Source organism: Artibeus jamaicensis, unplaced genomic scaffold, assembly GCF_021234435.1.
Source record: "Artibeus jamaicensis isolate MK-2021 breed Jamaican fruit bat unplaced genomic scaffold, CSHL_Jam_final scaffold_474, whole genome shotgun sequence".
NCBI lineage: Eukaryota > Metazoa > Chordata > Mammalia > Chiroptera > Phyllostomidae > Artibeus > Artibeus jamaicensis.
Window position 1 is genome coordinate 26,906,098 of NW_026522046.1, and position 27,218 is coordinate 26,933,315.

At 41.8% G+C, this 27,218-nt stretch overlaps 1 protein-coding gene across 3 annotated transcripts; it reads left to right on the forward strand.

The window, feature by feature from the left end:
* The first annotated feature begins 746 nt into the window (after positions 1–746).
* CCNL1 (cyclin L1) lies at positions 747–13,847 on the forward strand. Of its 3 annotated transcripts, XM_037126345.2 has the most exons (11): positions 747–1,144; positions 1,439–1,513; positions 1,987–2,096; positions 7,946–8,066; positions 9,083–9,147; positions 11,056–11,155; positions 11,250–11,354; positions 11,445–11,586; positions 11,831–11,942; positions 12,045–12,143; positions 13,021–13,847. In XM_037126345.2, the coding sequence occupies exons 1-11, from the start codon at positions 842–844 to the stop codon at positions 13,367–13,369; spliced, it is 1,581 nt and encodes a 526-aa protein (XP_036982240.1). In that variant the 5' UTR covers positions 747–841; the 3' UTR covers positions 13,370–13,847. The 3 variants fall into 3 exon arrangements, with proteins under 3 accessions (XP_036982240.1, XP_036982242.1, XP_053513764.1); XM_037126347.2 differs by lacking the exons at positions 11,250–11,354; positions 11,445–11,586; positions 11,831–11,942; positions 12,045–12,143; positions 13,021–13,847 and adding an exon at positions 9,398–9,411 and having other exon boundaries at positions 11,056–11,142; XM_053657789.1 differs by lacking the exons at positions 11,056–11,155; positions 11,250–11,354; positions 11,445–11,586; ... (1 more) ...; positions 12,045–12,143; positions 13,021–13,847 and adding an exon at positions 9,398–10,630.
* Positions 13,848–27,218: the final 13,371 nt, after the last annotated feature.

A 27,218-nucleotide genomic window follows, 5' to 3' on the forward strand; every position in this document is an offset into this window, starting at 1 on the left:
ATCCTAAAACTATTTTTGGAAACTAGGGATTTTCCAGATTACTGAAAACCCTGGCACTGTCACTGTTTCGCAGGGCAAGCAGTGAGAGCAAACGTCCTCCCACTCATTAAACCTTGACCTTTGATAGAAAACACTCATCCACAAGATTTGGGGCGGAACCGATGTGGTCCACATTTGTGTTCTCTGAAAATACAGTGAAACAGTTCCTTCCAGATTCCGTGCGGGTCACTTTAAGTTCGTCCGTCCCTACACGACAGCAGGGTGCACTGCTTACACCCGTCAAAGGGGGCGAAGGTCGGCCCTAGCTTCTCTGTGCACACACTGAAGCTGCGCCTCCCAAATTCGGAAAGTTAGGAGAGGGCGAGAGAAGGGAGCAAAAGGACACATATTCTACGCAAATTAACAAAATCGCACAGGGGTTACAGTAAATTTTGCCAACTCTAACTTCGGAAGAAGTTACCTCGTAAAACTCCATTATCCTTGTGGCTAAAAATATTACAAACTAAGCGGCTTGGATCTGTTTTAGCTATAAAGATCTTAGGGCCACTTTAGACCACTCCGGGGCCCCAGCAGGTCACCAGGTCACCCGAGGGTCCCACAAAGCAGCTCCAGCTCACAATACTGTACGCGAGGAGGCACTGTGGGCGGTGACAATGGTCAACGAGACTAGTTAGGGCGGGCCGGCAGGGCGTGGTGACGTGGTGACGTATGAGCGGAAGCGCACGCTGCGTAAAGCAGCTCGGAACGCGGCGATCACGGGAATATCCGTCGCGCCGAGGACGCTGGTTAGTTTCGCTCCGGGTTCCGGCTGCGTTAGGCGTGCGTGCAGCTCGCTGAGACTATGGCGTCCGGGCCTCACCCGACAGCTACGGCTGCCGCCGCAGCCTCATCGGCCGCCCCGAGTGCGGGGGGCTCCAGCTCCGGGACGACGACCACGACTACAACAACGTCGGGAGGGATTCTGATCGGAGACCGCCTCTACTCGGAAGTTTCGCTCACCATCGACCATTCGCTGATTCCGGAGGAGCGGCTCTCACCCACCCCGTCCATGCAGGACGGGCTCGATCTGCCCAGCGAGACGGACTTACGCATCCTGGGCTGCGAGCTCATCCAATCCGCTGGCATTCTTCTCCGGCTGCCGCAGGTCAGTGCCTCGGTCCCGGGCCGCCGGGCGCGCCTCTACTCCCCGCCATGCCCCCCCTCCGCTGTATCCCCAGTACCGGCCTGTCCCAGCAGGGTGGAAGGTACCCTCTGGCTTTCTAGCCGTGGGTCCCAGCCGGAGCCGTTGCTTGCCGTGGGCGGGAGGGCGGGGAGACGAAGCTCACGAGCTGTTCGCGGTGGGGAAGGGAAGGGGAACGAGCGGCGGCACAAAATGGCGGCGACGCTTGGTGCGGGCCCGCCTGACCCCTGCGCTTCCGTTCTTCTCTCTTGTCTGCAGGTGGCGATGGCAACGGGACAGGTGTTGTTTCATCGTTTTTTCTACTCCAAGTCTTTCGTCAAACACAGTTTCGAGGTAAGCAGAGCGGGGGCGGATGAAAAAAGATTTCTTCATCCGGAAATAGGAAGGAGGGGGGTAGTGTAAGCTTTTCCAGAAAGGAAGTGGTTAGTTCAGGCCTTTGTACCTAGTTCTCACCCACCAGGAAGTGCGGACTTTCGGATTGTGTTTTAGAAAGTAGAAAATGGATCCAGACACTTCAAATCGGTAATTAGAATTTTTAACCAAATGAGACACTACTGTGAGACTGAGCTTGACTCTGGATTCAGAGTCGAGGAATTAAGCAATAAAGATAAGTCGTACCACTTACATAGCTGGTAAATTTGTGGCTTGGAAAGGTCAGTTGTAATTTTATTTCACCAAAGGTTGTCCCAATTGTGTGCTAAAGTTGCTTAGTCAAAATAAGTTCGTTAGGTTTTGGGAGGGGCACTTTTTCCTAACTACATATGATAGTGCCATAATGTTTTTATTGAATCATTGGCTTTTTTCAGATTGTTGCCATGGCTTGTATTAATCTTGCATCAAAAATCGAAGAAGCACCTAGAAGAATAAGAGATGTGATTAATGTATTTCACCACCTACGCCAGTTAAGAGGAAAAAGGTAAGATTGGCATTATTGAACACAGCAGCTCTTGATACTACTGTACTGTGTACCAATCATCAAAACATTCTTTTCTCTCAAGTTAAAACCCATGCACAGGAAAACTTACTTAGGTGTTGAAAATCATGTAGGAGACACTGATAACTTAATGAAAGAAACCACAATTAACCAGCTATCTAAAGTTTATAGAGGCAGTTGCGTTTGTGGACAATCCTAACAGTGCTGTGAAGCAGTCCTGTGGCTTAAGATTAAAGAAGGGAATACGGTTGGCTCAAGTGTGAGTGTATTCTGTAAGTTGTTTTTCCCCATCCCTTTCTGGAAAACTGAAGGCTGGAAGTTTAAACACTGTAGTTCAAGTTAATACTGTGGCAAAGTTTTGTGTAGATTGTTTCTCTACTTGGAAGTCTCAGTGAACTCTTTATCAATTGAGGTTGGCTGTTGTTAGAGTACCTCTCAACATTGAACTACGATATATCGCATAATACCGGATCTGAAAGGACTGCAGGATGATAAAGTTTGAAGTCAAAGGGATTAAACAGGTATTTTGTTTGGATCAGATACAGTCTCAGTGATTGGGTTAGAAAAATAATTGATTGGGTTTCATTTAGATAAGGGCCATTTTTTTTGTAAGAAAATAGAGCCCAAATAGTGTCTTATAGATGTTGTGGCTGTGTCATAATACTTTATGTGGACTTAACGTGTTCATGTGAGGCTGTACCAAAAATTTTGGTGCAGCACCTCCGTGTCTTCAGATGACTTCTAGTAGGTGCTGCAGAAGTTGGTATAGACTAGTTCTTTTCACTTAAGTAATTGTGATGACGTTAGACAAACCTGTACTGAGTTTGAAAGGAAGTCATAAAAGGATTTTAAGTTGTTTGGGGGGCTGGGTGTTGGTTAGTGCCAATTTAGTATCTTACATGAGTGGTTTTTGTAGGCTGAATCTGGAAGTTAGCATAATAGAACTGTTCAGTGACAAGCAAATATAAAGTAACCTGGAAAAGGTTAGTTACAAAGTCTGAAACATTGCTACTCAGATGGTTGTCACATTTTTCAGTTTTCTTACATGTTTTTTTTCCTGCCATCTCTTCTCATTCATCCTAACCATATCCAGGGATAGACTAGTTTTTTATTTCACTTTAAAATATCTTGTAGCTTCTTGATGAGGAATTCCTGGAAATTGGGAAGATTTCAATTTGGTATTTAGTATTGTCTGAGCTAAAATTTATTTAGGTATCTAGCTGATTCTTTAGGGTGTTTAAAACAAAATGACTGATAAAACTCTAGTCAAAGGATTCTGTGCTTGCTTTAAGGAAGTTTTCTATTTGAACTATTGAGCTCACTCTTATATTATCACTTACAATGATTATCTACTTTGAAATTTTTCTGTGAGAGTATTCTTCCTTGATGTCAGAGTAGGTCTTAACTGTAAAAGCCTTGGAATTTAAAACATCTCACCTGATGGTTGTGTCTGATGAACAGTGTTTTGGGGGAGGGGTCATTATGGAGAGACTGATTTTTGTCTCAATCTTAGAAGTGACTAGCATGAAATTTAAAAGGAGTTGTTAATTGCATGGAAGCCGCTTTTTAAAAAGCAGGATGTAAAAGTTTCTGTGCATATAACAAGTTTACTCAGACACGTAACTTGTATATGTTATTAACTTCAACTCTTTTTTCCCTTGCAACCGACTATACAGCGACCAGCTACATTTACCAAAGCCTGGGTGATGTGGAGTGGTACATAGAGATGAAGCTGTCGTCATGGCAACAGTGAGTGAAGTATGGAAAATCCCCAAGGAGAAGCCAGTGCTCTGAGAATAGGTCACTGGAATCGGGGACTAACAGGTTGGCCACTGGTGAACCATTTAGAAAAACTCCTGTTTCTTGTTATAAGCTTTAGTCTTTGCTGTCCAAGTTATTAGAACTGTAATTTAGTATTTTCTTTGGATAATGTCATTAGAAAGTATTATTAGTATTATACTTTAGTTAGGTAAAATATCAGTTTACTAAAAATTTTATTGATTTTTTTTTTTTTTAAAGGAAGGGTTGGGGGAGAGAAACATCAGTTTGTTGTCCACTTATTTATACATTCATTGGTTGATTCTTGTATGTGCCCTGACCAGGGATCAAACTCACAATCTTGGTATATTGATTGGGATGACACTGAAATTCACTGAACTCTGGCCAGGGCTTTACCAGTTTATTTTAATGTTATTATTTTAATATATCTATAAAATATTTAAATTGTGTGAACTTGGGAAATTACAAAGGAGGCATCATTTTGTGGTGTTTAGGTTATCGTTCTGTCCTGCCAACACATTAGAGTCATCAGATCAGCTTTTAGAAAGTACCAATGCCCAAGCGACGTCCTGGATTTTTCAACTTCCCCATTGGTTTTTGGTGGTTGGTGGTGGTGGTGGTTGGTGGTTTTTCTGTTTCGGGGGGTTTGTTTGTTCTTACAGTTTGGTAATTCTTTTAAGCTCAGAATAAAGAATGAGTGGCTGAATTTAAAGGACGGTTACTTTTTCATTTTAATAGTTTCCAATTACTTGCTTTGGGGATACAACACGTTCCCAGCAAATCAAGGGTTTTCTGTAGTTTTAAGGAGCCCACGTTCATACTATGACTTGTTTGTCTGAAGAAGTTTTCAGACTGGTGCAGCCAGTCAGTGGTGCATGTGGTGAGGTATTTTCGCCATGTACGTAGGTCATGGGTGAAAGTTGGAAGAGTCTTATGTGATCTTGTCATCATTAAAGAGGATCTTTAGTCAAACATCCCTTTGCAGCTTATTTTGGTGCCTCTTAAGGTGGCCTTCAGTTTGTTTGATCCCACTAAGAAAAAAGTGGTTCTTCGAAGTATCACAAACTTCTGGGTATTGAGCAGCAATCTACCTCCCTCTAAACAACTCATTTTAGTATAGTTCCTTGAAGAACAAGTTCCAAATTTTCTCGGTCCTTATACTGCATGAGTGAAACAACTATGTTTTGGTCTCCTAATCCTATTTTTTTTCAAGGTATATTTTAACTAAATCATGGTAAAGGAAAAAATGCTATTCTGAGGGGCCAGATAATAAACTTCCAATGACCAAAGCCCAAAATTTCCTATTAAGACTAAAATTTGGAAATTGTTGTTTTCATATAAATTAATTTGAAAAATGTGACAAACTTAACGGGGGAGGTAGAGAGTCAGGTTTGGTTGTTTGTTGATAATGAATATTTTTTTCTCTCCGAATAGATGGTTTCTTTTTAAGAGATTTAAAATGCCCCCCCCCTTCAAACTTTTATTGGAAAGTATACCTAATTGGAAAGGAAGACATTCTAGCAAACCTTAATTCAATTTAATGTGCTTGTTGCTACAGAAAGTACTAACTGATACATTGTTAATATAAATAAACCATTTGGCTTAGGCAGTTTTCCTGAACCTTTTCTTGCTGGTTTATCTGGACAATGTGGTTTTCTTCTACAGAATCTTTATAAGATTAAATTACATGTTTATTGAGCCTTCCTTGATCTTTGAGGTAAAATTTACTCTGAACAAAATGAAGGTGTTAGATTATGCACTCATAAAGTTAATTCCGAGAAACTGCATTTAATAGTAGGCCTAAACAAGAAGTTGAGTATGTAGTTGATGGATAATCAATGGATAATGGGTTTGGTTTCCTTAATTGATTTTAATTGGATATTGAAACAAAAAAAAGTTAGTAAAGATTATGGCAGAGTAAAGGGAAAATAAGAATTCAATAAAGGCAGGGTTAATGAATAATTAAGCCTGATTGGGCACCAGGTAGTAGTTGTAATTCACATGTGTAGCTGGTTAATTACAAGAAAAAACGAATTCTAACAATTTGCTGCAGGCAACTCTAGAGTAAGCTTAGTAAGAGGTATAAGAGATTGAGCTTGCTCAACATAAATAGGGTAAAAAAATGAGACAAAAGTGCTTTTACAGGATTTTATTTTTGTACAGATTCCAGTGGTGCAGTTTTGCTATTTGAATTGCAGCGGGTTAAGAGTTAAAGTGGTGTTCACCAAGGGTGTCCTCTGTCCTAATGCCTGTTGAAGGAGGATGTTTAGATAGTTAATCATCAGGAAGAGCTTGAGGTGGATTTAACTAATTTCCTGTTGTGGTGAAACCTGAAAACTCATAAACCTTAATATCTTTGGGATATGTTTTCATATATACATTTATTGCTCTCATGTAAGTTAAATTTGATTTTTCCCTTCAAAGAGCAGTTAAGTTGTAGCTTATTGTCCTGATAAAAATTGATTCATTGTGATACTATATAAGAAATTAACCTCCTCTCCAATTGGTGGCTTCATTTCTCACACCTTTTCATATCAGTAATAGGAATTGATCTGAGTGAAGGCCATTTTCAGCATTGTTAACCTAAGTAACCGCTATTTTCCATTTTGTCAACTTTGGTCTTGTTTAATATAATTTGATAAAAAATAGAATAACTTGAAATAGTGTAATAAGCATTGTAGCTTTCATTTAAGTGTGAGAAAATAAGGAAATGATTTCTACTCTGATAAAATGTCAGTACAGGAGTAGTTAATATAGCTTATTTCAGATTGTTTTCTAATCCTCAAGTGGATGTATTTAAATTGGTTTTTGATTTTCAAAAAGTATGAACTTACATTTTTCTGAATTTGTGATGCACGGTAAAAGGAGTTGTGCATTGGGGTAAATATTCAGAATGACTTAAAAAACTCGAATCTTTTGACTGAAAGTGAATTGAGTATGAGAAGGTATTTAAATAAATGTTCTACTCATATGCACCCCATATATATGATATATATACACCTATATATCTTAACAAAGGTGTATTTTTTGTTGGTTAGATCTAAAAATGTATCAAATGAAGGGCATTAGGATATGTTATGGGCTTTTACATGAAAGTCCAAGTCCTGATCAAAAAAGTTCTCAGTAAGAAACCACTTTTGAGCATTAAAGTTCAAATAAAAGAAACCAGTTTTTAATTTCAAGAGTTAAATAAGATAGCCTTTTAATTGAACGTGCTATTTCTAAAGCATCGAACCACTGATTGAATTACAACCTCTGCATAATAACTTTGGAAGCTATCAAAATTTAATCTGTCACAGAGACCCTTGAGTGTGGTTCTGGTTCCCTCATGGTCTTGCCTTTGCATTGCATGCTAAACATACTGCCTAATAAGTACAGCTCAACCAAATTTAGGCATGGCTTTTATTGATCACTTTGAGTTTTGAATCTGATAGAATATGACTGAACTGAATTTGATAATTGAACTGAATCTTTAGTTTGCAGATTTTCTATAGCTTCTTAAAATAATTTGTTTAAACAAATTGCCCATTAAATGATGGGATTAACTACCCACCATTTTTTCACATAATTTTAATTTTGGCCATATGTAACCAAGAGTTAATGTTTCATAAAATAAGTAAAATCATCTTTAATCTTCTGCAGTCTTAGAGTAAATCTTTTCAAAAGCACATTTGTCACTTGAAACAGTTAGGAGACTAATAGAATTTGTGATAATCAAGCTATCACTTAAGTTAATCTGTGTATTTTTATTTATATATATGCACACCCATAATATCCATATGAGAAATGAACAAGGATAAATCCAAGAGAATTAGAGTGGATTCTTTTCATTGCAGGGTGGAGTTAGTTTCTGTAGGAATTTAGAAAGGTGTATATACTTAGTTAATTAGCATAACTTGGACAGCACAAGATTAATGCCTTAACTTGTTTGCAGGAGTTTAAAAAGCTGGTTTCTGTTGCCAATAGTTGGTTGGAAGGGAAAACGGAGATGCCACAAATAAAATTTTTTGGATGTGCAAAACATTTTTGATTTTATTTCTTACAAACTATAGGACTCCAAGCCCCCTGATCCTTGATCAGAACTACATTAACACCAAAAATCAAGTTATCAAGGCAGAGAGGAGGGTGCTAAAGGAGTTGGGATTTTGTGTTCATGTCAAGCATCCCCATAAGGTGAGTTGTAGGATACAGAAATTATATTCGTAAGTATTAGGATTTTCTTAAATTTTTATCTTATATGAATTTATGTTTATATTTGAGAGTTAACTGTGACTTTTAAAAGCATCCTTTTGGATATTGAAATTTTTTAGAAAAACAGGAGTCCGACCTGGGTTCAGATCTTCACTCTTTATTGTGTAGGCATAGATAAGTTCTTTTTGCCTCTCTGGTTAACCCAGTTTTCCCTACCTAGAAACAGATGATGATGTTCAAAGTAATAAGTTGTGCTTGTGTGTGTACACACAAAAGAACCTGGCATGCTATCTGTTACATGGTAAACTTTTCAGAGCGTGGCTGCTCACTGTTAACTGAATGTTTAGAGATTTCTGTAGCAACTCTCAGCTTGAATGTGATCAGCAAAGTAATAGCTCCCTCTGAGGGCAGGACTGTCTGTAATAGAAACTTGTCTCTGCCATTAGTGTGTGGCTTTGGCACATCTCTGATATTGTAAAATGGGAATAATAAAATAAGATCCTGAAATACCTCATCTGAACTGTGGTAAAGCTAGTTGTGTATAGTGTGATGAGCTTCATTGTGGAATGGTGTTTGATCGCTTAAAGTAATGCCCACTTAGAATACTACAATATGTATCATACCCATTGTATAACCCTAAAAACATCCAGTATCTAAGGTTGTGGGACATGGAGAATTGTATCTTGGGAAATTAAATGCTGTGGTCTGTTAGTTTTATTTTGTTTGCAGAACACAGTGCCTACCACCTAGCATTTATGAAAAAATGGGTATTTTCATTGAATTAACTTAATTTTTCTATATAATTTTGAGACATTTTTAAATACAATTTTTGTGAAATCTAGTAGCATAATAACCCACATTGACTCAGATACATTTGCAGTTTATAGAAGAATTAAAGCTTGGACCTAACATTTTCAGTTATTTATATTCATTGAACTGTGTACTCTGAAAGAACCAATGATGTGCTAAATTGAGGTTTTTTTCCCCTTGTCCTTCAGATCATTGTTATGTATTTACAAGTCTTAGAATGTGAACGTAATCAAACCCTGGTTCAAACTGCCTGGTAAGTTGCTTTATTTACATTTCTTTCTTAGCCAGGAAAACAGAAGCAGAAATAAAGTAAGTTTCATTTTCCCTTTCCAAAATAATGAGATGAGTTTCTTTTCGTGCTTTTTGGTTTTTTTTTGTTTGTTTGTTTTTTAATCAAAAGGTAAATAAAGCTTATTTCTGCTTCCTGTTTTCTTGGCTTGACTAATTACTTTTAATGGAGAACTCAGTTTAACTTTGTTCTTTTTTCTACTCTTTAATTAAAGGGTAGTCCATGATGGTAAGTCATAGAACTCTGCCCTCTGCACTTCAGCCCATGACCTCAGGATGGCCTGATTGGCTGCCCTGCTCTCCAGCCAATCCAGTGCAAGCTCTCATCCGAGATTCACTGAAGTGGTCCATATCCATCTGGCAGCATCTTCTAGTTCTGTCGGGGTGTCAAAAGGATTTGTATATTTGCTTCTAGAAGTAACTATTCAACATGCCTATGTATTTAATGTGTACCTGTAACTATGAATAGTACCTGAAAAAATGAATAGCTCATTTTTTGATAAATTTGTTATCCAGCCATTATGAATTAAGTAATTTTTTTGTGAAGAGTTTGACTAGATTTCTATTTTCAGTATGTATAGCATGAATTTTACCAAAGGAATCACAGCTTGTAGCTTAAAATGGGCACCATTTCCATACTGATTGAATTTGTAGCTGCTGGGTTATTGCCGACAATAAGCGAATTAAGTGCTTTTTTATTTTTTAAATTTTATTTATTTATTTTTAGAGGGGAAGGTGGGGAGAAAGGGAGAAAAATATCACTGTGTGGTTACTTCTCGTGCACCCTTACTGGGGACCTGGCCCACAACCCAGGCATTTGCCCTCACTGGGAATCGAACCAGGGAACATTTGATTCACAGGCTGGCACTCAGTTCACCTGAGCCACACCAGCTAGGGTGGGAGTACTTGATTTTTAAAAGAGCTATTAACATAAGCTCTTTAGAACTTGGACTTTAGAGATGCAGATGTGTGATTTGGAATGCTGGCTTATTTAAAGGTAAAGTAAAACAAGGAGTTTGTGGTCCAGGCACAACTACTACTTCAAGACACATGGTCTGCAAGACTTAATTTTTATGCTCTGGACATATGACCGCCATGCTTTTTCTGGATTCAGTAAATACTAATAATAGAAAATTTACCGTTTTTATAAAATGCATGACTTTTAATATATATCCTATAAAACAGATTTTAGCTTCTAAGAAACAGTCCTTTAACGTTTTAAACAATTGTAAAATCAGTACTCCAGGAATGTTGTGGGGAGGGTTCATTACTTTAAAACTTGAGCAGTTTATTAAACTGAAGTTTATTGCTTTTATTTTTACTTAGTCACAAGGTCGTTTTATATATTGATTGCTCTTCACATCCCTGTGTCGATTTTTTTGAAGTAGCTTAGCTTTCTTAATGTAACTCAGTGAGTGCTTACCTTTTTACCCCTGTCACAGTACTTTTGACTTTTTTAAAGAACTTGCTATTGACAATTGATTTTCATTGTGGATAAAGGAGAGATGGTCGGTAATTAATGGCTTGAAGTATTGTTGGAGTGGTTTATCATTTCTGAACTAGTTGTGTCAGAATTCACTTTCAAAGCATTGCTTTCCATAAAAATGTATTTCTACAACTTTAGAAATAAGTTCTATTTGGAATAATAACAATTATTTTAAAGGACTTCGGTCATATATTGGAATGCTGACAATTGTTCTAGTGTTAAATTCTTATCTCATTGATTTTTGAGTTAAGAATTGTTATATGCTAGAGTGTGAAGATATGAATATAAATATGAGAAGAAAAAAGAATAAAGTAGATTGAGTCTCCAATTTTATGTAGACATTAGAACTGGTTTATGTGCAGAGCTTATGATTAAAATATTTTTCAGGAATTATATGAATGACAGTCTTCGAACCAATGTATTTGTTCGATTTCAACCAGAGACCATAGCATGTGCTTGTATCTACCTTGCAGCTAGAGCTCTTCAGGTAGGTATATATAGTGTGTTTCGTCTTACAGATAAAGCAGTCATCCTAGTGAAAAGTGAACATTTAATCGAAACCGTTCTGTTTTTATGGTTAGATTCCTTTGCCAACTCGTCCCCACTGGTTTCTTCTTTTCGGCACTACAGAAGAGGAGATTCAGGATATCTGCATAGAAACCCTTAGGCTTTATACCAGAAAAAAGGTAATTCTGTTTACCCGTGTTTGTGTTCATACTTTTCTCAGGGATAAGACTATAAACTACTGTGAAAGTAACCTTATTTTCCCCCAATAGCCAAACTATGAATTGCTGGAAAAAGAAGTAGAGAAAAGAAAAGTAGCCTTACAAGAAGCCAAATTAAAAGCAAAGGGATTGAATCCTGATGGAACACCAGCCCTTTCAACCCTCGGTGGATTTTCTCCAGCCTCTAAACCATGTAAGATTTATTCAGAACTGAAATGAGTTGGGCACTGAAGGTGTGTGGTTATTAAGAAGTTTTAGCATGTAACAGGTGCAAGAAAACAATGATGTTGTTACTGTTTACTCTTGATAGTCAACTAAAGACATAATTAAAAGCATGATAAGTTTAGGTTGAGTTATATTTACAAACAACTTCTGATTCTCTGTTAAATCCAGTAATCAGAATGTCTTTGTTATGGTTTTGTATGTTGTTTTTTAAGCATCACCAAGAGAAGTAAAGGCTGAAGAGAAGTCACCAATCTCCATTAATGTGAAGACGGTCAAGAAAGAACCTGAGGACAGACAACAGGCTTCCAAAAGCCCTTATAATGGGTGCGTATACTTGAGTTAGAAAACTGGTCTGAGGGATCTTTTATGTGATTAATTTCTAGAACACTAAAATACTAAGGTTTTGGTTTTGTTTTGTTTTTGAAGTGTAAGAAAAGACAGCAAGAGGAGTAGAAATAGCAGAAGTGCAAGTCGATCAAGGTCAAGAACACGATCACATTCTAGATCACATACTCCAAGGAGACAGTAAGTATAAGTAAAGATTCTCTTGGGAAAACAATCTTGGAGTGTTTAAAAGTTACTCTTTTAAAATTTTATTTATTGATCCTAGAGAAAGAAAAAGGAAGGGTGTGGGGAGAAACATCAATTTGTCCTACTTATTTATGCGTTCATTGGCTGATGCTATATCAAACTCAAAATGCAACCTTGACATAGGGAACAGCGCTCTAACCAACTGAACTACCCAGCCAGGGCTAAAAGTTACCCTTTTAAAAAACAGTTGAATGAGTTAGGCTAGACTTAGGCATTTTACATAAGGGTAGTTAAGAAAAATGAGTTTGGTAGTATGATCTGCATGTCTGGGGCTTTATTTGTTTATTTGGTATGCCTTAATGGCATTGTTTTTGCCAAAAAGGGGGGCGGGTTTGAGAAGTATAGGGATTGGCCAAAGTGCTATGGGGGTATATGATGTGAAAACATTGTCTTTCTCTCTGACCTCAGTTAGAATATGTGGCTGTTTAACCACTTTTTAACCAATAAGTTGACCATAGCCAAAGAATCTTCTGATTAGCTTTTAATTAGATTGCTGTCTATTTGTGGCTATTTGGGGAATATGGGAGATACTCAATAAAAAGCATTAGCTATCTAGAACATTCTATAAAACTTGCTAATTACTCTTCTTGGAATATAGACATATAGTCCAAATCTTAAACACTCGTTTAAGGTTCGTGTGATACAGGTTGGAGGGGAGGGGGTGAAGGGGAAGAAATTGAGTAAGTCTTCTGTCTGGCCGGTTGTCAGTACAGGCCTGATAGTAGTTTTGTTTTGAACCTGTTATGCGCGCCACCAGAGTAAATCTGTCCACCAGAAATCAAATCTAAACCTCAAATTTTTATTATGTAAGTTACAATAATAGGCGGAGTCGATCTGGAACATACAGCTCAAGATCAAGAAGCAGGTCCCGCAGTCACAGTGAAAGCCCAAGAAGACATCATAATCATGGTTCTCCTCACCTTAAGGCCAAGCATACCAGAGATGATTTAAAAAGTTCAAATAGACATGGTCACAAAAGGAAAAAGTCTCGCTCTCGATCTCAGAGCAAGTCTCGGGATCACTCAGATGCTGCCAAGAAACACAGGCATGAAAGGGGACATCATAGGGACAGGCGTGAAAGATCTCGCTCCTTTGAGAGGTCCCATAAAGGCAAGCACCATGGTGGCAGTCGCTCAGGACATGGCAGGCACAGGCGCTGACTTTCTTCTGTTGAGCCTGCATCGATTCCTGGTTATCTTCAATGTGATGTATGGACTCGTAGTCAGAACATTAAAGACAAACTGATTAGGATTTGATTTCTTAAAACCCTCTAGGTCTGTAGAAACACTGAGGACATTTTCTCTTGAAGTATGTTAATTTTTTTTTTTTTTTTTTGGCACATTAAAATGCCCTAGCAGTATCTAATTGAAAACCATGGTCAGGTTCAGTTGTACTTATAGTTGTGTATTGTTTATTGCTATAAGAACTGGAGTGTGAATTCTATAAAAATGTATCTTATTTTTATACAGATAAAATTGCAGACACTGTTCTATTTAAGTGGTTATTTGTTTAAATGATGGTGAATACTTTCTTAACACTGGTTTGTCTGCATGTGTAAAGATTTTTACAAGGAAATAAAATACAAATCTTGTTTTTCTAAACTGCTTCTCCAAAATACCTTATTTAAATAAATTATTAAAAGGAGCAAAATTTTAATAGTAAAATGGCTGTGCTGATTTTCTGACAAACTTGCTATTTCCACTATTAGCCAGAGTTTGAGATTATTGAAATAACAATTCTAACCTACAATGGGAACTATTGTGAAAGTCTTCCCTGTATATGAGGTGGAACCCCCAAAAACAATTTATTAAAAATTGTGTGTTCTTACATGTTTAAACTTAAGTCACCTTCAAATACTCTCTATTCAATGCAGTACATCTATTTTCTGAGACTTTTTTTCCACTGCTCAAGTCAGTCTGATCTAACCAACTTTGTTGCTTTTAGTGCAATTATAATGCCATGTAGTGCTCGTTTTTTGTTTCACCTCTTCCACGTCAGCAAAATGTTTTCCTTGGAGGACTTTTTTCATCTGGGGAAACAAAAGTCACTTGGCAGAATCAGGTGAATAGGGAGGTTGGGGCATGTAGTGGGGGAGCCTTTTTTTTTTTTTTTTTTTGGTGAAGAACTGCTGAACAGTGTGGTGTGGGCAGATGCACTTGTAAATCACTCATTTTGAGGTGGGCAGATGCTGCATTGAGAGAATGCAGAGAAAATTCACTGAGGCCAAGCACAGCCTCTCAGCAACACCACCTGGTATGGTGCACTGATGACAGGTGGGTTCCTAGAATGCTCCCCTAGTGGGGAAGCCTGTGCTGCAACAGCCCGCCCTCCAGAAGATAAGCCTGGGTGGTTTTTTTGTTGTTGTTGGGGGGGGGGTTGGGCGTCCTCTCGTGTGGGAAAAGGAAGCGTGAGCAGAGCCCGGTGGTGTAACATCGAATGTTAGGTCAGTGTTCGGTACTGTTTCTAAAGTAAGCTGCCGACGTCAACAAACCAGAACTTAACCTTGAACTTACAACATGGTGCTAAATCAGATCCAACTGTTGAGCAAAGGTAACTACTTTTGTCCTTTTCAGTTGGTATCCTAATTCTATAGACCAGTGAAAAAAATCTTTTAAGATCTTATTTATTCATTTTTAGAGGGGAAGAGAAGGAAACCAGTGGAATTCTTAAATGCCTTCTGATGTTCTAAGTTTTGCTTTATGGTTCTAAATGTCACTGTACTATAAGGTATTAACCCCATTATTAATGCACACAATCTACATCAAAGGTGTTACTTAAAAATTTAAAGTTAGCTTTCAGGAAAGTTCCCCAAAACAAGGTAATTTGATAACAAATATTCGTTGTCCTAAGAGCTATCTCTTAATTCATCTTGGGTTGTACAAGATAACTGAAGGTCAAGGGTGTTTTTTTAACCAGATTTTTAAGAATCACGTTAAATGCCTAGGTACGTTGGAGGTATGGTTTAGCTGGAGAGACGGTGTACATGGGGTTTGGTAAGGAAAGGAGAGCAGCATTCATTGTGTGGACCTTGAGCCCTTAGATCTACAGAGTAGCTATTGTGTGGCTGGAGGTCACAGTTTGACTTTGTAACCATTTGAATTTAGTTCATTTCTGAGATTTTAAAAAAAAAGGCTTTCATGTCACCTGATGTCCTTCCTCTGCTAAGGTAATTTAGCAGGTTTGATCTCTTGACTGCAGACTGACCCTTACTTCATAGCACTTTGTATAGTGTATGTGTTCGACAAGTATAAGGGGGCTCTTATGTTTACTCCTGCAATCCAAACCCCACTAGAACACATCCAACTACTTCGATTGTTTCCTGTGGACACAGTCCTAAATACAGCTGTTTTCAAAATGCTGCTTCACTGGGATTGGATATGATTTCTGAACAGCACAAGATCATAAAGCAGGACAACACTGGGCACTTGGATACCAGGTGGCCCCTTGACCCTCGTGCCTCTGACCCCTCTGCTCTGTATAATTCTGACCCAGTTCTAGAGAAGAAATTCCTACCCTGCCTGTAGCCCTTTGCCACAATTCTTCAAACAGCTAATGATCTCTTTAAAGCATTGATCACATGTTACTCTAACACATAAACCTAATGGTTTTCCCATTTTACTGCGTAAAATACAAACCCCTGACTCTGCTGTACGGGAGCTTACCCTTGCCAGCATCTTCCATGAACCAACCTCTCCTGTCTCCCTCAGACACACACCTCTTTCTGAGCACTTGCTGTCTGTCCTCCCTGGTTGGGATGCGCTCCTCCCGGATTCTGTGATACAGGCTTTGCATTCTTACTCATTAGGTTTCAAGAGAACAGCAGGAATGCAGCTTATTATTGCATGCCCTTTTCCTAATCTCACAACAGTGCTTTGGCTGTATCAGGGTATGCAATAAATACTGAGGAGTGCATTTTACATCCTACTAATTTTTTGAAACTTTTAAGCCCTTGAATTTCAAGTGGAAACGTTCTTTTTTAAAATATTTAATTACTGTTCAAGTACAGTTTTCTTTTACTCCCATCCCAGCCCCACCCCCCACCTTAGTTTTTGTCCATGTGTCCTTTATACTTGTTCCTGTGAATCCTTCCCCTTTTCCCCTGAAATTCCCTCCCCTCTCCCCTCTGGTTCCCGTCAGTTTGTTCTGTGTTTCAGCGTCTTCGCTTATATTTTGCTTGCTTGCTTGTTTTGTTGTTTAGGTTCCTGTTAAAGGTGAGATCATATGGCATTTGTCTTTCACTGCCTGGCTTATTTCACTCAGCATAATGCTTTATCCATGCTGTTGCAAAGGGTAGTAGCTCCTTCTTTCTGCTGCTTAGAATTCCATTGTGTAAAGCATCCTAGGTGCCCATCAGTAAATGAATGGATCAAAAAACTATGGAAACGTGTTCTTTATCCAACTGCCATTCTAGGTACCTGGAGCTCACAGACTAAGGGGGAAGATAGACATGTAAACAACAGCCCAGCACGAACAAACCAATGAGCCATGGGCCACATCCTCGCTTGCATATGTATTTGGTTTCTGTAGTGTTTGTTTTAAATGGAGTAGCTAACATTTTTGTTCTCTTTAATTGGAAGTAGTCATGAGATCTAGTCAATCAATCTAGAGTAGTCAATCAATCAATCCCTCAAGGCAGCAACTGACTGACACCACGTAGCCCACGGGTTGGGGTGTGCACACTCCAGTGCATTACAGTTCCTTGTTCTCCCTCTTAATCGATACACTGAAGGCAAGTGTCCATTTGCATTTATCAGTGTGCAGACAATGCTGTTTTTCTTGAGTGGTGCTCCTTTTGCTCACTGATGTTACCTGCCTGGCCCTTGCAGTAGACCCCTGACATAGAACAATCCGAAAACCCCTCACCTGTGAATGCCGCATTGTTCGTGTGGCCCACTGTGCTCCGCGTCTCCCGGGTAACCACGGTGCAATACAGCTAACCTTTTCAAACTAGAGTTGCTCCCTGAAGCAGCTCTCGCATTGCTGGGGCACTTGTAGGTAAACTCCCCAAATGGATTTTTCCTGTTTTTCTGTATAGCATATGACATGCCAGATCTCTGTACGGAGACCCACCATGAGGTTCAATATTTTACTCTAAGCTACAAAACTGATTTTCTGTTCAAAATGTATTATGTTCTTGGACTGTTTCAGAAAAAACAGGTTTTACTCACTTGATAATTACTGCAACACAGAGTAACAGTGACAGGGTGAAATCGGTTAGCCAGTCTCTCAGTTCCTAGCCGACCGTACTTTATACACAATTCATATGAAGAGTCAGCAAATTAGCTTTTGACTTACTCAAAAGTAGTTAAATTGCCAATGTTAGTTAAGTGTCTGCTGTCATTGCTTATAAGCTGACATGGGCTGTCAGGTGTCTGCCTAAAGAAAGTAAGGGAAGGGAAAGTTTCACTGTCTAGATATGTATGTGGTAAATGCCTATGTATAATTAATGTCTGCTTGCAGGATACTGGCTATTTAGTTGGAGGCAAACACATTTTTTTAAAGCCAAATAACATCCAAAGTATTCCTGAGGTTATTTTATCACTAAGCACGCAATACGATGAGGGCTGAGTTTAGAGAAGGAAGAGGGACTGCTGAGGCCTGGTGGGGGTGGACTGGAAAGGTTCCCTAGAGGGTAGGGAGCAGGGCCTGGGCCCAGGACGGGAAGGACTTGAAAGCCCAAGAAGGAAGAATTTACGTGGCATTGACGCGGGGTTTGAGGTGTGGATTCAGGGCAGCTGGGTGTGTGCTGGCAGACACTGGTCTGTTTGCTTCAGTCAGGGGAGCTTGTGTGTGGACTGGTGAACTAACACTGGAGCTCAGGATTCACACTGCCTGGAATCAATGCTTAGCTTCTCAGGTTACTTGCTGTCCAATCTTGTACATGCCACTTAACCACTCTAAGCTTCCCTTTCCCATCTGTAGAATTAGCTGTGGAACCTGCTATATTCAGATGTTAGAAGATTAAGAGAAACAATGTATATAATGTACTTAGTGCAGTGTCAGTCTTATAGTAAATGTTTGATGAATGAAATCATCATTAGCATCATCAGAAGCTTGTGGGTGTCAGACTAAGGTGTTTTGCAGACCAGAGCGTCATTGTTTTAAGCAGGCGGGTAACTGCTTAAACACATTCATTGTCTCACAGTTCTCGAAGCCGGAGTCTGAAAGCATGGTGTTGGCAGGACCCTGCTTCCTTTGAATGCTCTAGGAAGGAATTCTGTCTTCATCGTTCCTAGCCTCAGTGGCTTCCAGCAATCCTTGGCGTTCCTTGGCCTGTAGCAGTGACACTGCATTCTCTATTTCCGTCTTCATGTGCCCTTTTCCTCCGTGTGTTTGTCTCCTTATAAGGCCACCAGTCATTGGATTTAGGGACTACCCTAGTCCAGTGTGACCTCATCTTAATTACATCGGCAAAGACACTGTGTCCAGATAAGGTCACATTCTGAGGTTCTATGTGGACATGAATTTCGGAGGGACACAACTCACTACAGCGACATAGAAATGATGCTGAAAGACATTGAAGCGAATGTGTTTAAAAAACTTTTTTGAGATAATTTCAGACATAAGAAAGTGGCAAAAAGAGTTCAAAGAATTCTGTGTTCTTCACCCAGAATTCCCCAATTCGTCTAACCACACTTCATCACCCTCTCTCTCTGTTTGCCTGTGTACGTGCACCTGGTGGGCTCTCCGATAATGTTCCAGGTGATGCCGTAGTCCTGACGCCCTGTTGCTTGTGTCAGTGTGCACTCCCCAGAACAAAGGTGTTTGTGTTACAGACCCACAATGTCATGACTGAAGTCAGGGAATGAATATAATGACCAAAACTATCGATCTTTTTCAAATGCTGCCAATTTTCCTGCTCATACCACCTTTCTGGTTCAGGATTCAGTCTAGAATTGCATGTTACCTTTAGTTTCCTTTCATCTGAAATAGTTCTTCAGTCTGTCTTTGACTTTGACGTTTTTGTTTGGGGGAAATTTATCTTTTCAATATTATGGTTTGGTAAATTTCAAATCTAATGAAATTGCGAGAGCAGCACAACCAATATCCTTATATTCATTACCTAAGATTCATTTACAATTAATATTTTGCTTAATATCTCCCTCGCATGCTCTCTTTCTCTACACACACACACACACACACACACACACATGGACACATTTTAAATTTTGTTTCTTTTTCGAATCATTCGAGTTACTTTTCCCCTAAATACTTAGCATGTATCACCAAAGATCAAGTATATTTGCCTAAGAGCCACCATGCAATTGTCATCACAAGAAATTCAACACAGGTGATCACGTACTCAGTGTTACGCATCACAGTTTATATTTGAATTTCTAGACTGTCATAGGAATGTCCTTTATAACTATGGATCGATTGATCTAGGATTCAGTCAAAGATTATGCATTGGATTTTGCTGAGTATCTCTCAGGCCTTGTTAAACTTCCCCATGATTGGACTCAGGTTAAACATTTTTGGTAGGCATGGATGATATGTTCTCAGTGTGTCACTAAGAGGGCACACATCAAATTTTCCCCTTATCAGTGACATTAAGTTTGATCATTTGACTGAACTAGTGTTCAGCTGACTACAAAAGATTGTAAAGGTATCTTTTTTTAAAATTGACTTCCTTGGGGTGACAAATTCACTGGGGTTAATGAAGTCACACAGGTTTCAAGGTGTACGGTTCTGTGGTATATCATTGTACTGTGTGCCCCCAAAGGCACCTTTAATCTGCACCCCGTGGGGTTGGGCGTGAAACCCGAACGCAGTTCCCGTGCCTTTAGTTTTCACCAGTTGCTTTACTGCCCATGAATGGTTTTTCCTGAATCAGGTTTTAGTATTTTTAAATAGTAGTTAGAAAATGGTGGGCTTTTTTCTATTTCTAGCTGGCTTAAACATTTATCGGTTGACATTTTTCTGTAAAGAAGAACTTTCCCTTCTCTAGCAGTTTTTTTTTTTTTAAGTATCTGTGGACTCAAATTTTAAAAAATTTGACATTATAATTCATTCCTATTGTTTTTCATTCTGATACTGAAATCATCTCAAATTGGGCCAGTAGAAGTCCTGGTAAGCCAGTTCCCTTGACCTTTCAATGTGTCCCCATTAGTTTGGGGGCATTATGTTACTTTCCTGTACGACGAGATAATCCGGGCTTACCTTGTACCATCTCAGCTTCAGCCCTGGAACAAGCCATTCCTCCAAGAACGTGTTTTTTTTTAGTGAGGGATCAAGTTCTGGCATTGGGTCGGCTCAGTGGTACTGGGGGTTATTCATTCCTTTCCCTCGAAACCTCTGATTCCAATCCATCACCACAGGGCTCTTTCCCTCCTGCCTCCCAGTGTAAGGTGGTGGTTTTGTAGAATGTGCGTAAACTGGGGTTTGTCTCATCTTTCCTCGTGATCAGATTCGGGTTTCGTGTTTCTGGTTGGGTCCTAAGTGCAGCAGAGTAGGAGGCACATGATCTGCCCCCTTACTGCTGGTGTTACCTTGATCTTAACTTTGGATAAGGTGGTGTCTGCCGGTGTTCTCTACTTAAATGTTGCTATTTTTACCTTTGTAACTAATAAGTATTTCATGGGGGAGATACTTTTAGATAGTTTTTTTTTTAATTTTCATTATAATTCTAGCTACTAATTTTGGCATCCATGGATGATTTTTGCCTGAAACACTGAAAATGATTTTCTAATTCTAACATTTCTTTTACATTTATTAGTTGGAATCTCACTGTAAGGAAGAGCTTTCCTGTCTTCATTTGTTCCTTTGTTTATGTATATCAGTAGGGACTCATTTTGTGGCTTATAACCCATTGCTATCATTTATCAAATGATAAATTATCCCAGATGAAGCCAATGGGAACCCCTTCAAGCTATGTCCTATTTCCTTTGAGATGAATATTTTTGAGGCTCTTCCTCTTCCCATGGCTGTAGTTTCTTTTTGGTCCAGGACTATGAGTGATCGGTTCCCATGCTCCTATCTATTCTTTCCTTACAACAGGCTCTTAGTTTGCAGTACAAGATTGTAATAAATGTCTTTGCCACTAGAGGTCACTGTTCAGCTACATGTGATAGAAGATGTCTCACTAAATTGAGCATCAGCTGACCTGCAAGCCTAATTCACAGTAAGGATTTGTCTGTATCCAAAGGACCACTAGCATCTTCAGACACGTCCACTTAAGCCTCATTTAGGTCCTTAATCCAGGCCCGAACCTTTGATAACAACTCTAAAGGCACCTGCCTTTGCTAAATTCTGCTGACGGAGGACTACAGACAGCATCCCCAACATAACACAAGCACTATATTTCAGGTACATTTTGTTTCACGTGTATTAACTAATTTAACATTTTTCAAAAATGCTATGGTAGGGGGGAAATCCATGAGGAGATGATTTCACATGGGTATGAAGTGGTGGAGCTGGGATTCAAACCCAGAGTCCATCTCCTGAACCGTTCGTTACACAGTGTATCTACCAGCGCGGCCTCGCTAGACTCCCATTTGAAATGCTTCTGTATCCAAGCCTGGGATCCCTGGCGTCTTTATGAAGTGTCTTCATGATGAGATTTGCAGTCCTCAAAGGTGTCTGCAGCTTGGCAGTGGGTGCCGCTCGGCAGCTATGTACCGTGGGGAGCTCGTCCAGCAGTCGTGCCGATGCCACTCTGCCCAGCCTGCCCACTGTGCCTGCACTCGGGCCAAGACCCCAGATCAATCCCGGTGACCCCGTGACTCCACCGCCGTCCCGATCAGCCCTGTGCTCAGAGAACCTGAGGACACCAGCTTTTCCCTACTGGGTCCTTTCTTCCTAGACGCAGTTGTGGCCTGCTTTGGAAGCCGCTTCAGATTAAGCCCTGATGGAGTTTGAGACCTTTCCTCCTTGGTGGGGCCTGGTGCCAAAGGGATGGGTTGTGGCATTACAGTGACCTGCCTTAGGAGCCTGTCTTCCCACTCAGTGCTGTGTGGCTCTGGGCAGAATTGCTTAACTCCTCTGAGCCTGGGTTTCCTCACCGGTGGGCAGACAATGATAACACTTCCCTGGCATGAATGTTGTGGTAATTAGTGATATCCATAAAGGGTAGGAGGTACATGATAGACTTTATTATATGTCACTTCCTTAAAGGCATAGCCCCATTTCCACTAATCAGTAAAGCTGACCCTGATGTCACATGCTCAGTGCTTCTCTCCTTTTCCCCCAAACGCTGGTGCCTCTTACTGCCTGTGTTATTCCTGGAGCAATGAAAACACATCATCGTAGGCTGGCAAGTGTCATCTCTCAGGCCTGGCCTAATTCTCTAGGCTCTGATCAGAGTGGAGACTGTTCTTTATACAAACTCTTCGTATCCCTTGTCTTAACCAGGGACCCAAAACCAAGTGCTCAGTGAATGACTGTTGATGACAAAAGACTAACTGCCCCAGTTCACAAGTATATGTACCAAGTGTCAAGCAATGGGACAGGCTCTAAGAATAGCTAGGGGATTAAAACCCAGCCCCCCACTGAAGGAGCTTCTCCTCAGGCTAAAAGTTTCGACGAAGTCCTGAAACAGTCATGATCCTTTCCAGGCGTCCAGTTCCCCAGGCTGACTCCCTTCGGTGAGGCAGTCTGCATCCCTGTGTCTCAAACAAGACAAAGGCCAAGTCCGCAGAGCCATGTCACCCCGGAGAGACCTGACAGGACATTTGGTGCCCACAGACCTGGGGCCGTTCAGGCCCTCACAGGCTGTTCGCACCACCTGCTCAAGACCAGCCCAGCAGCCCCTGCTCTCGAGGGGAGAGGAGATGGTGAGCACAGGAGCCGGCCCATGCTGTCCTCACCACGAGGGGACAGCGCAAGGTTGCAGGTGACAGAGAACTTGGTCAGTGAGAGATCGAGGGGACAGCGCAAGGTTGCAGGTGACAGAGAACTTGGTCAGTGAGAGATCCCTCATGACTCACTGGAGCAGTGCAGTATCTGAATGATTTGTTCTTGGGTGGAGTGGATAAAAGGGGAGAATGGGTCGGAAAAAATGAAACCATCTGTTGAATTCACAAGTTACCACAAGTCATGAGTTCAACCGATGTTCAAATGACTAAGTATTTTTAGTGCAAATAAATAAGGTAATTTGAGGGTTTCAGAAAACTCTCTGCAAACCCAAATGATAATTGAAGAAATACTATACATTAGCAAAAGTTTTACTCTTTCATTTGCAAAAACAGCATGATTTTTTTTTTTTTCAGAAAAAGGAAGGCTTTCAAAAGTTTAAAAAAAAAAAACCCCACAGTTTACAGACTAAGCCTCCTCTGAAATAGAATAAAGAAACTTTCCTCTTATCTGGGTTCAGCACTGGCAAGCAACTTGGGTGTGGGCACTTCATAAATATTCATTGTCGATGCAAATGTTGAAGATGCAAAGAAACCATTTTGTCATTTCCAGAACCCTTCTAAATGCCAGTGGTTGAAGCAGGGTCTTGACTGTCCTTTGCAGACTTTGAACAAGAAAAGCCCAGTTGGGCGAGTCACATGGAACGGAAGGAGAACAGTGGACTGGTCTGTCCTGGAGTCTTGGGTGGTAACAGTGTTTGCAAGGAGCAGAGCACACTGAACAGTGGGTAGGATTTTTATTTTTAATTTTTATTTCTTTCCTTTCAGGTTTTTTTTTTTTTGTCTCTTATTTTCATCTGTCTCTCTCTCTCTCTCTCTTTTTTTTTTTTTTTCATTATTCTGAGTAGGATTTTTAAACCACTACTCCCAAAACACCAAAGCAATTGGGAATCAGAGACTTCACTGTGTGGGGAAGTGGCCGTGTCTCACCTGGCCTTGCATGCGCAGGCTGTGCCTATAAACCGAAATACAGTCCATTTCTGTCATCTTACCGTCCTGGTCACGATGTATCAATTGAGCTGAGGGACATTCAGAAAGAACATGCTGAAACCAGTACTTCAGTATGTTGCCCAGTCAAGGTCTGCTTGTTTTGGCCTGAGTACACCTGACCTTGGCCAGTGTAGTCTCGATAAACAGAAATGAATGGACCTCAGTAACCACTGCCCAGACAGCCTGTGTTGTCGAAGCCGGGTTCTGGCTGCAATGTGCTGGGTTGGCTTGAGGCCGTCCACCAAGGAAGCTGGGCTCTTCATGTCCCTATAGAAACCTCCTTCCTGGTTCTAAGAAACACATTCCATTTGCCAGTGGTTAAGTCAGGCCAGAGCAGGAATGGGACCTCCACTGCTTGCAGCGGGGGGCGGGTTATGGGCCTAGGCTATACCAGGCCTGGAACAAAGCCCCCCTATCTCCTCACACCAGCCCCCACACCACACCCACCACCCCATGCTGCCAGCCCCAGTGAGCAACCTCAGGACTTGCTCAGCACTAGAGCTGAGCAAGTGGAGGGAGCAGGTACCTCCTCCTCCCCAGTGGCTTCCCAGTCACCTGGGGCTCCCGGGCCTTTGGGTGAGCTCCGAGGCTAACTTCGATACAAGGGGCAGTAACAGCTGAAGTCCAAGGCACAGAACCAGAGCCCCAGTCAGCGAGGTGGCACCTGAGCATTCAGGGCTTGCCCTGGGAAAACCAGGGCACCTGTCGCAGCCTCAGCCCTCTGACCTGGGCCTTGCACACACACCTTGATTTATAGTGTGCCCCTCCCTCCTGCCCCGCAGCTTACCACAATCTGTCCTCTCATTCATCCCTCATACGCTGGCTGAGCAACTATATGTGCAAGACAGACCTTGGGTGAGAGAGGCTGTCTGTGACCATCTCCTCCTAACTGTGAAAGGCCAGGGAGGGAGAAGCATCAGTTGAGTCCTTGCTCCGTGCCAGGAGCTTTAGGTGCATGGTCTCTGTCAAGCCTGCCCTCATACCTAAGAGGAAGGCTTCATTATCTCCCTAGGAACCAGAGGTCAAGAGCGGGGACATTGCCACAGCTGAGTTCAAAGTTCAGCTTTGCTACTCATACTCCATAAGACTTTGGGCACGTGATTGACCTACATGGTATAGAGGTCAAGAGCAGGGACATTGCCACAGCTGAGTTCAAAGTTCGGCTTTGCTACTCATACCCTATAAGACCTTGGGTACGTGATTGACCTACATGCCTACCTCGCCGGTCCCAGTGAGGGAATTGGGCTATTGTGGGCATTTAAATGAGTTAATTTATGTAAAAAAGTGCATTGAGCAGCCCTACAGAACTATCAGCTGTCCAGGTATGTTACTATCTATTATAATATGTCAAAGGTGAGAAAACAGAGGCCACGAGACCATGTGCAAAGCCTGGATCCTAATGGGCTCCACGGGATGTTCTTCCCTATGCCACACTGCTGCTCTCTGGCACAGTCCAGTGTTGTCCCCTCCCAGGGATGGCCATCTTTGGCTCATGGCCAGAGCCTTCAGAGTGAGTTTTAGACCAGTGTGTGGGAGAGGAGGAAGGGAACAGGAGCCACCTGAATCTTGTTTGGGAGCCTGAAATTGTGTCCCGTGAGCTGAGGGTTGCCAGCTACCAACAGTAGCCCATTTCTCACCTCTGGGCCAGAAGGCCAGGACTGTTGGAAGAGGGCAGGCCCTGGCCCCTGCCCTGCTCCACTCAGAGGCAGGCTGGGACCACAGCACTCTGACCCGACCCTCCTCACTCCCATTCCCATCCTAGAATCTGGACGGTTTTTCCTGAAACTATGGCAGAGCTGGAACTTCAACCCAAGCCCATGTTTTCTCCATTCTTATCTTGTCAGTGACCCCAGAGCTGCCCAGATGTCTGTGGCAGACAGACAAATGAGGCCACAGGGGCTGACAGTCACGACTTGGCCTTCCTGTGTGGTGGAGGAAGGGGACAGGAAACTGGGACGGAGGCCAACCATGAGCACAGGCACATGTATGCATAACTAAGCTATGTGATTACTCAGTGTGTAAATCCAATCCGTGGGCAGGTCAGATGCTCTGGCCTCATGTGCTCAGGGACTCCCTTCAGGCCGAAAGCAGAGGTGTATCCAGAGGTGTCTTGGGTCAGGTAAACCGCAGTCTCGAGGGTGCGGAGTTTTCTGGAACTTAGAGCTCCAGTTCATCACGCAGTCAATCAGTACTCTCCCCATTAGCTTTGTGGTCTTGGCCAAATCTCTCAGCTTCTCTGAGCCTCAGTGTACTAATATGTAACACAGGGCAAGTGAGCGCAAGTTCACAGGGAGTTCCTCGCGGGCAAACACGATGCAGTGTGCGAACAGGCAGGGGGCTCGCACAGGGGTGATGTTGATAAAATGTGACTTTTCCTGCACGGCGGAAGGACCCGAGCACAACAGCCTCACGCAGCTCCCCCCGGAGACGGAGACGAACACCCGGGAGAAGGCTCTCCGCACTCAGGCTCGTGCATCCCAGCCTCTCAGGGCGCAGGCCTGGACGTCACTCCCCTTCCCTGTGGGCGGCAGGAGCCCTAGTTGGGAAACCGGCCCGGAGCAAGCAGTGCCGGTGGTGGGTTAGGTGGTGGGTTATCACCCGTCTTCCTGGGTCCTCCTCGCAGGCCTCTGGGACACACTGTTCCCCTGCTCCTCCCCTGTCAGACCCTCCACACTTTTCGGTGTTGCACTCACTGGTTTCCCCAAGGTGAGGCGATTCCTATTACCAAGTGGACAGAGTTTTTCTCAGTTCTGCAGAGTCTCCAAAAGCCCACCATCCTGCCTGCTCAGGAGAGCGACAGCGAGGGCACGGAGCTTAGGAGGGGACTTCCAGAAGTCGCCGTGAGGGGAGTGAAGGGGCTCTGCAGGGCCCAGGCGGGCAGGACTCTGGGTCAGATGATGGAAAGGGAAACGGACAACAGCTGCCCAGGTCAAAGGGCGTGAGTCTGCCGCAGATTAGTCATCACGAGTGGAGACCGACTGCTGATGAGATTATTCATTTCACTGGTATGGAGGCACAGGCTCGTTCATTCTTTTCCAAGTGTTTTCCTCCCCAGCACTCAGATTGTTCCCATTCTGCTTTCTTAATCAGCAGAGCCCGTGTAATTCAACTCCAAGAACTCTGGGACGAGAGGAGGGGTTTAAAGCCAGATTAGCTGGGTGCAGGCTGT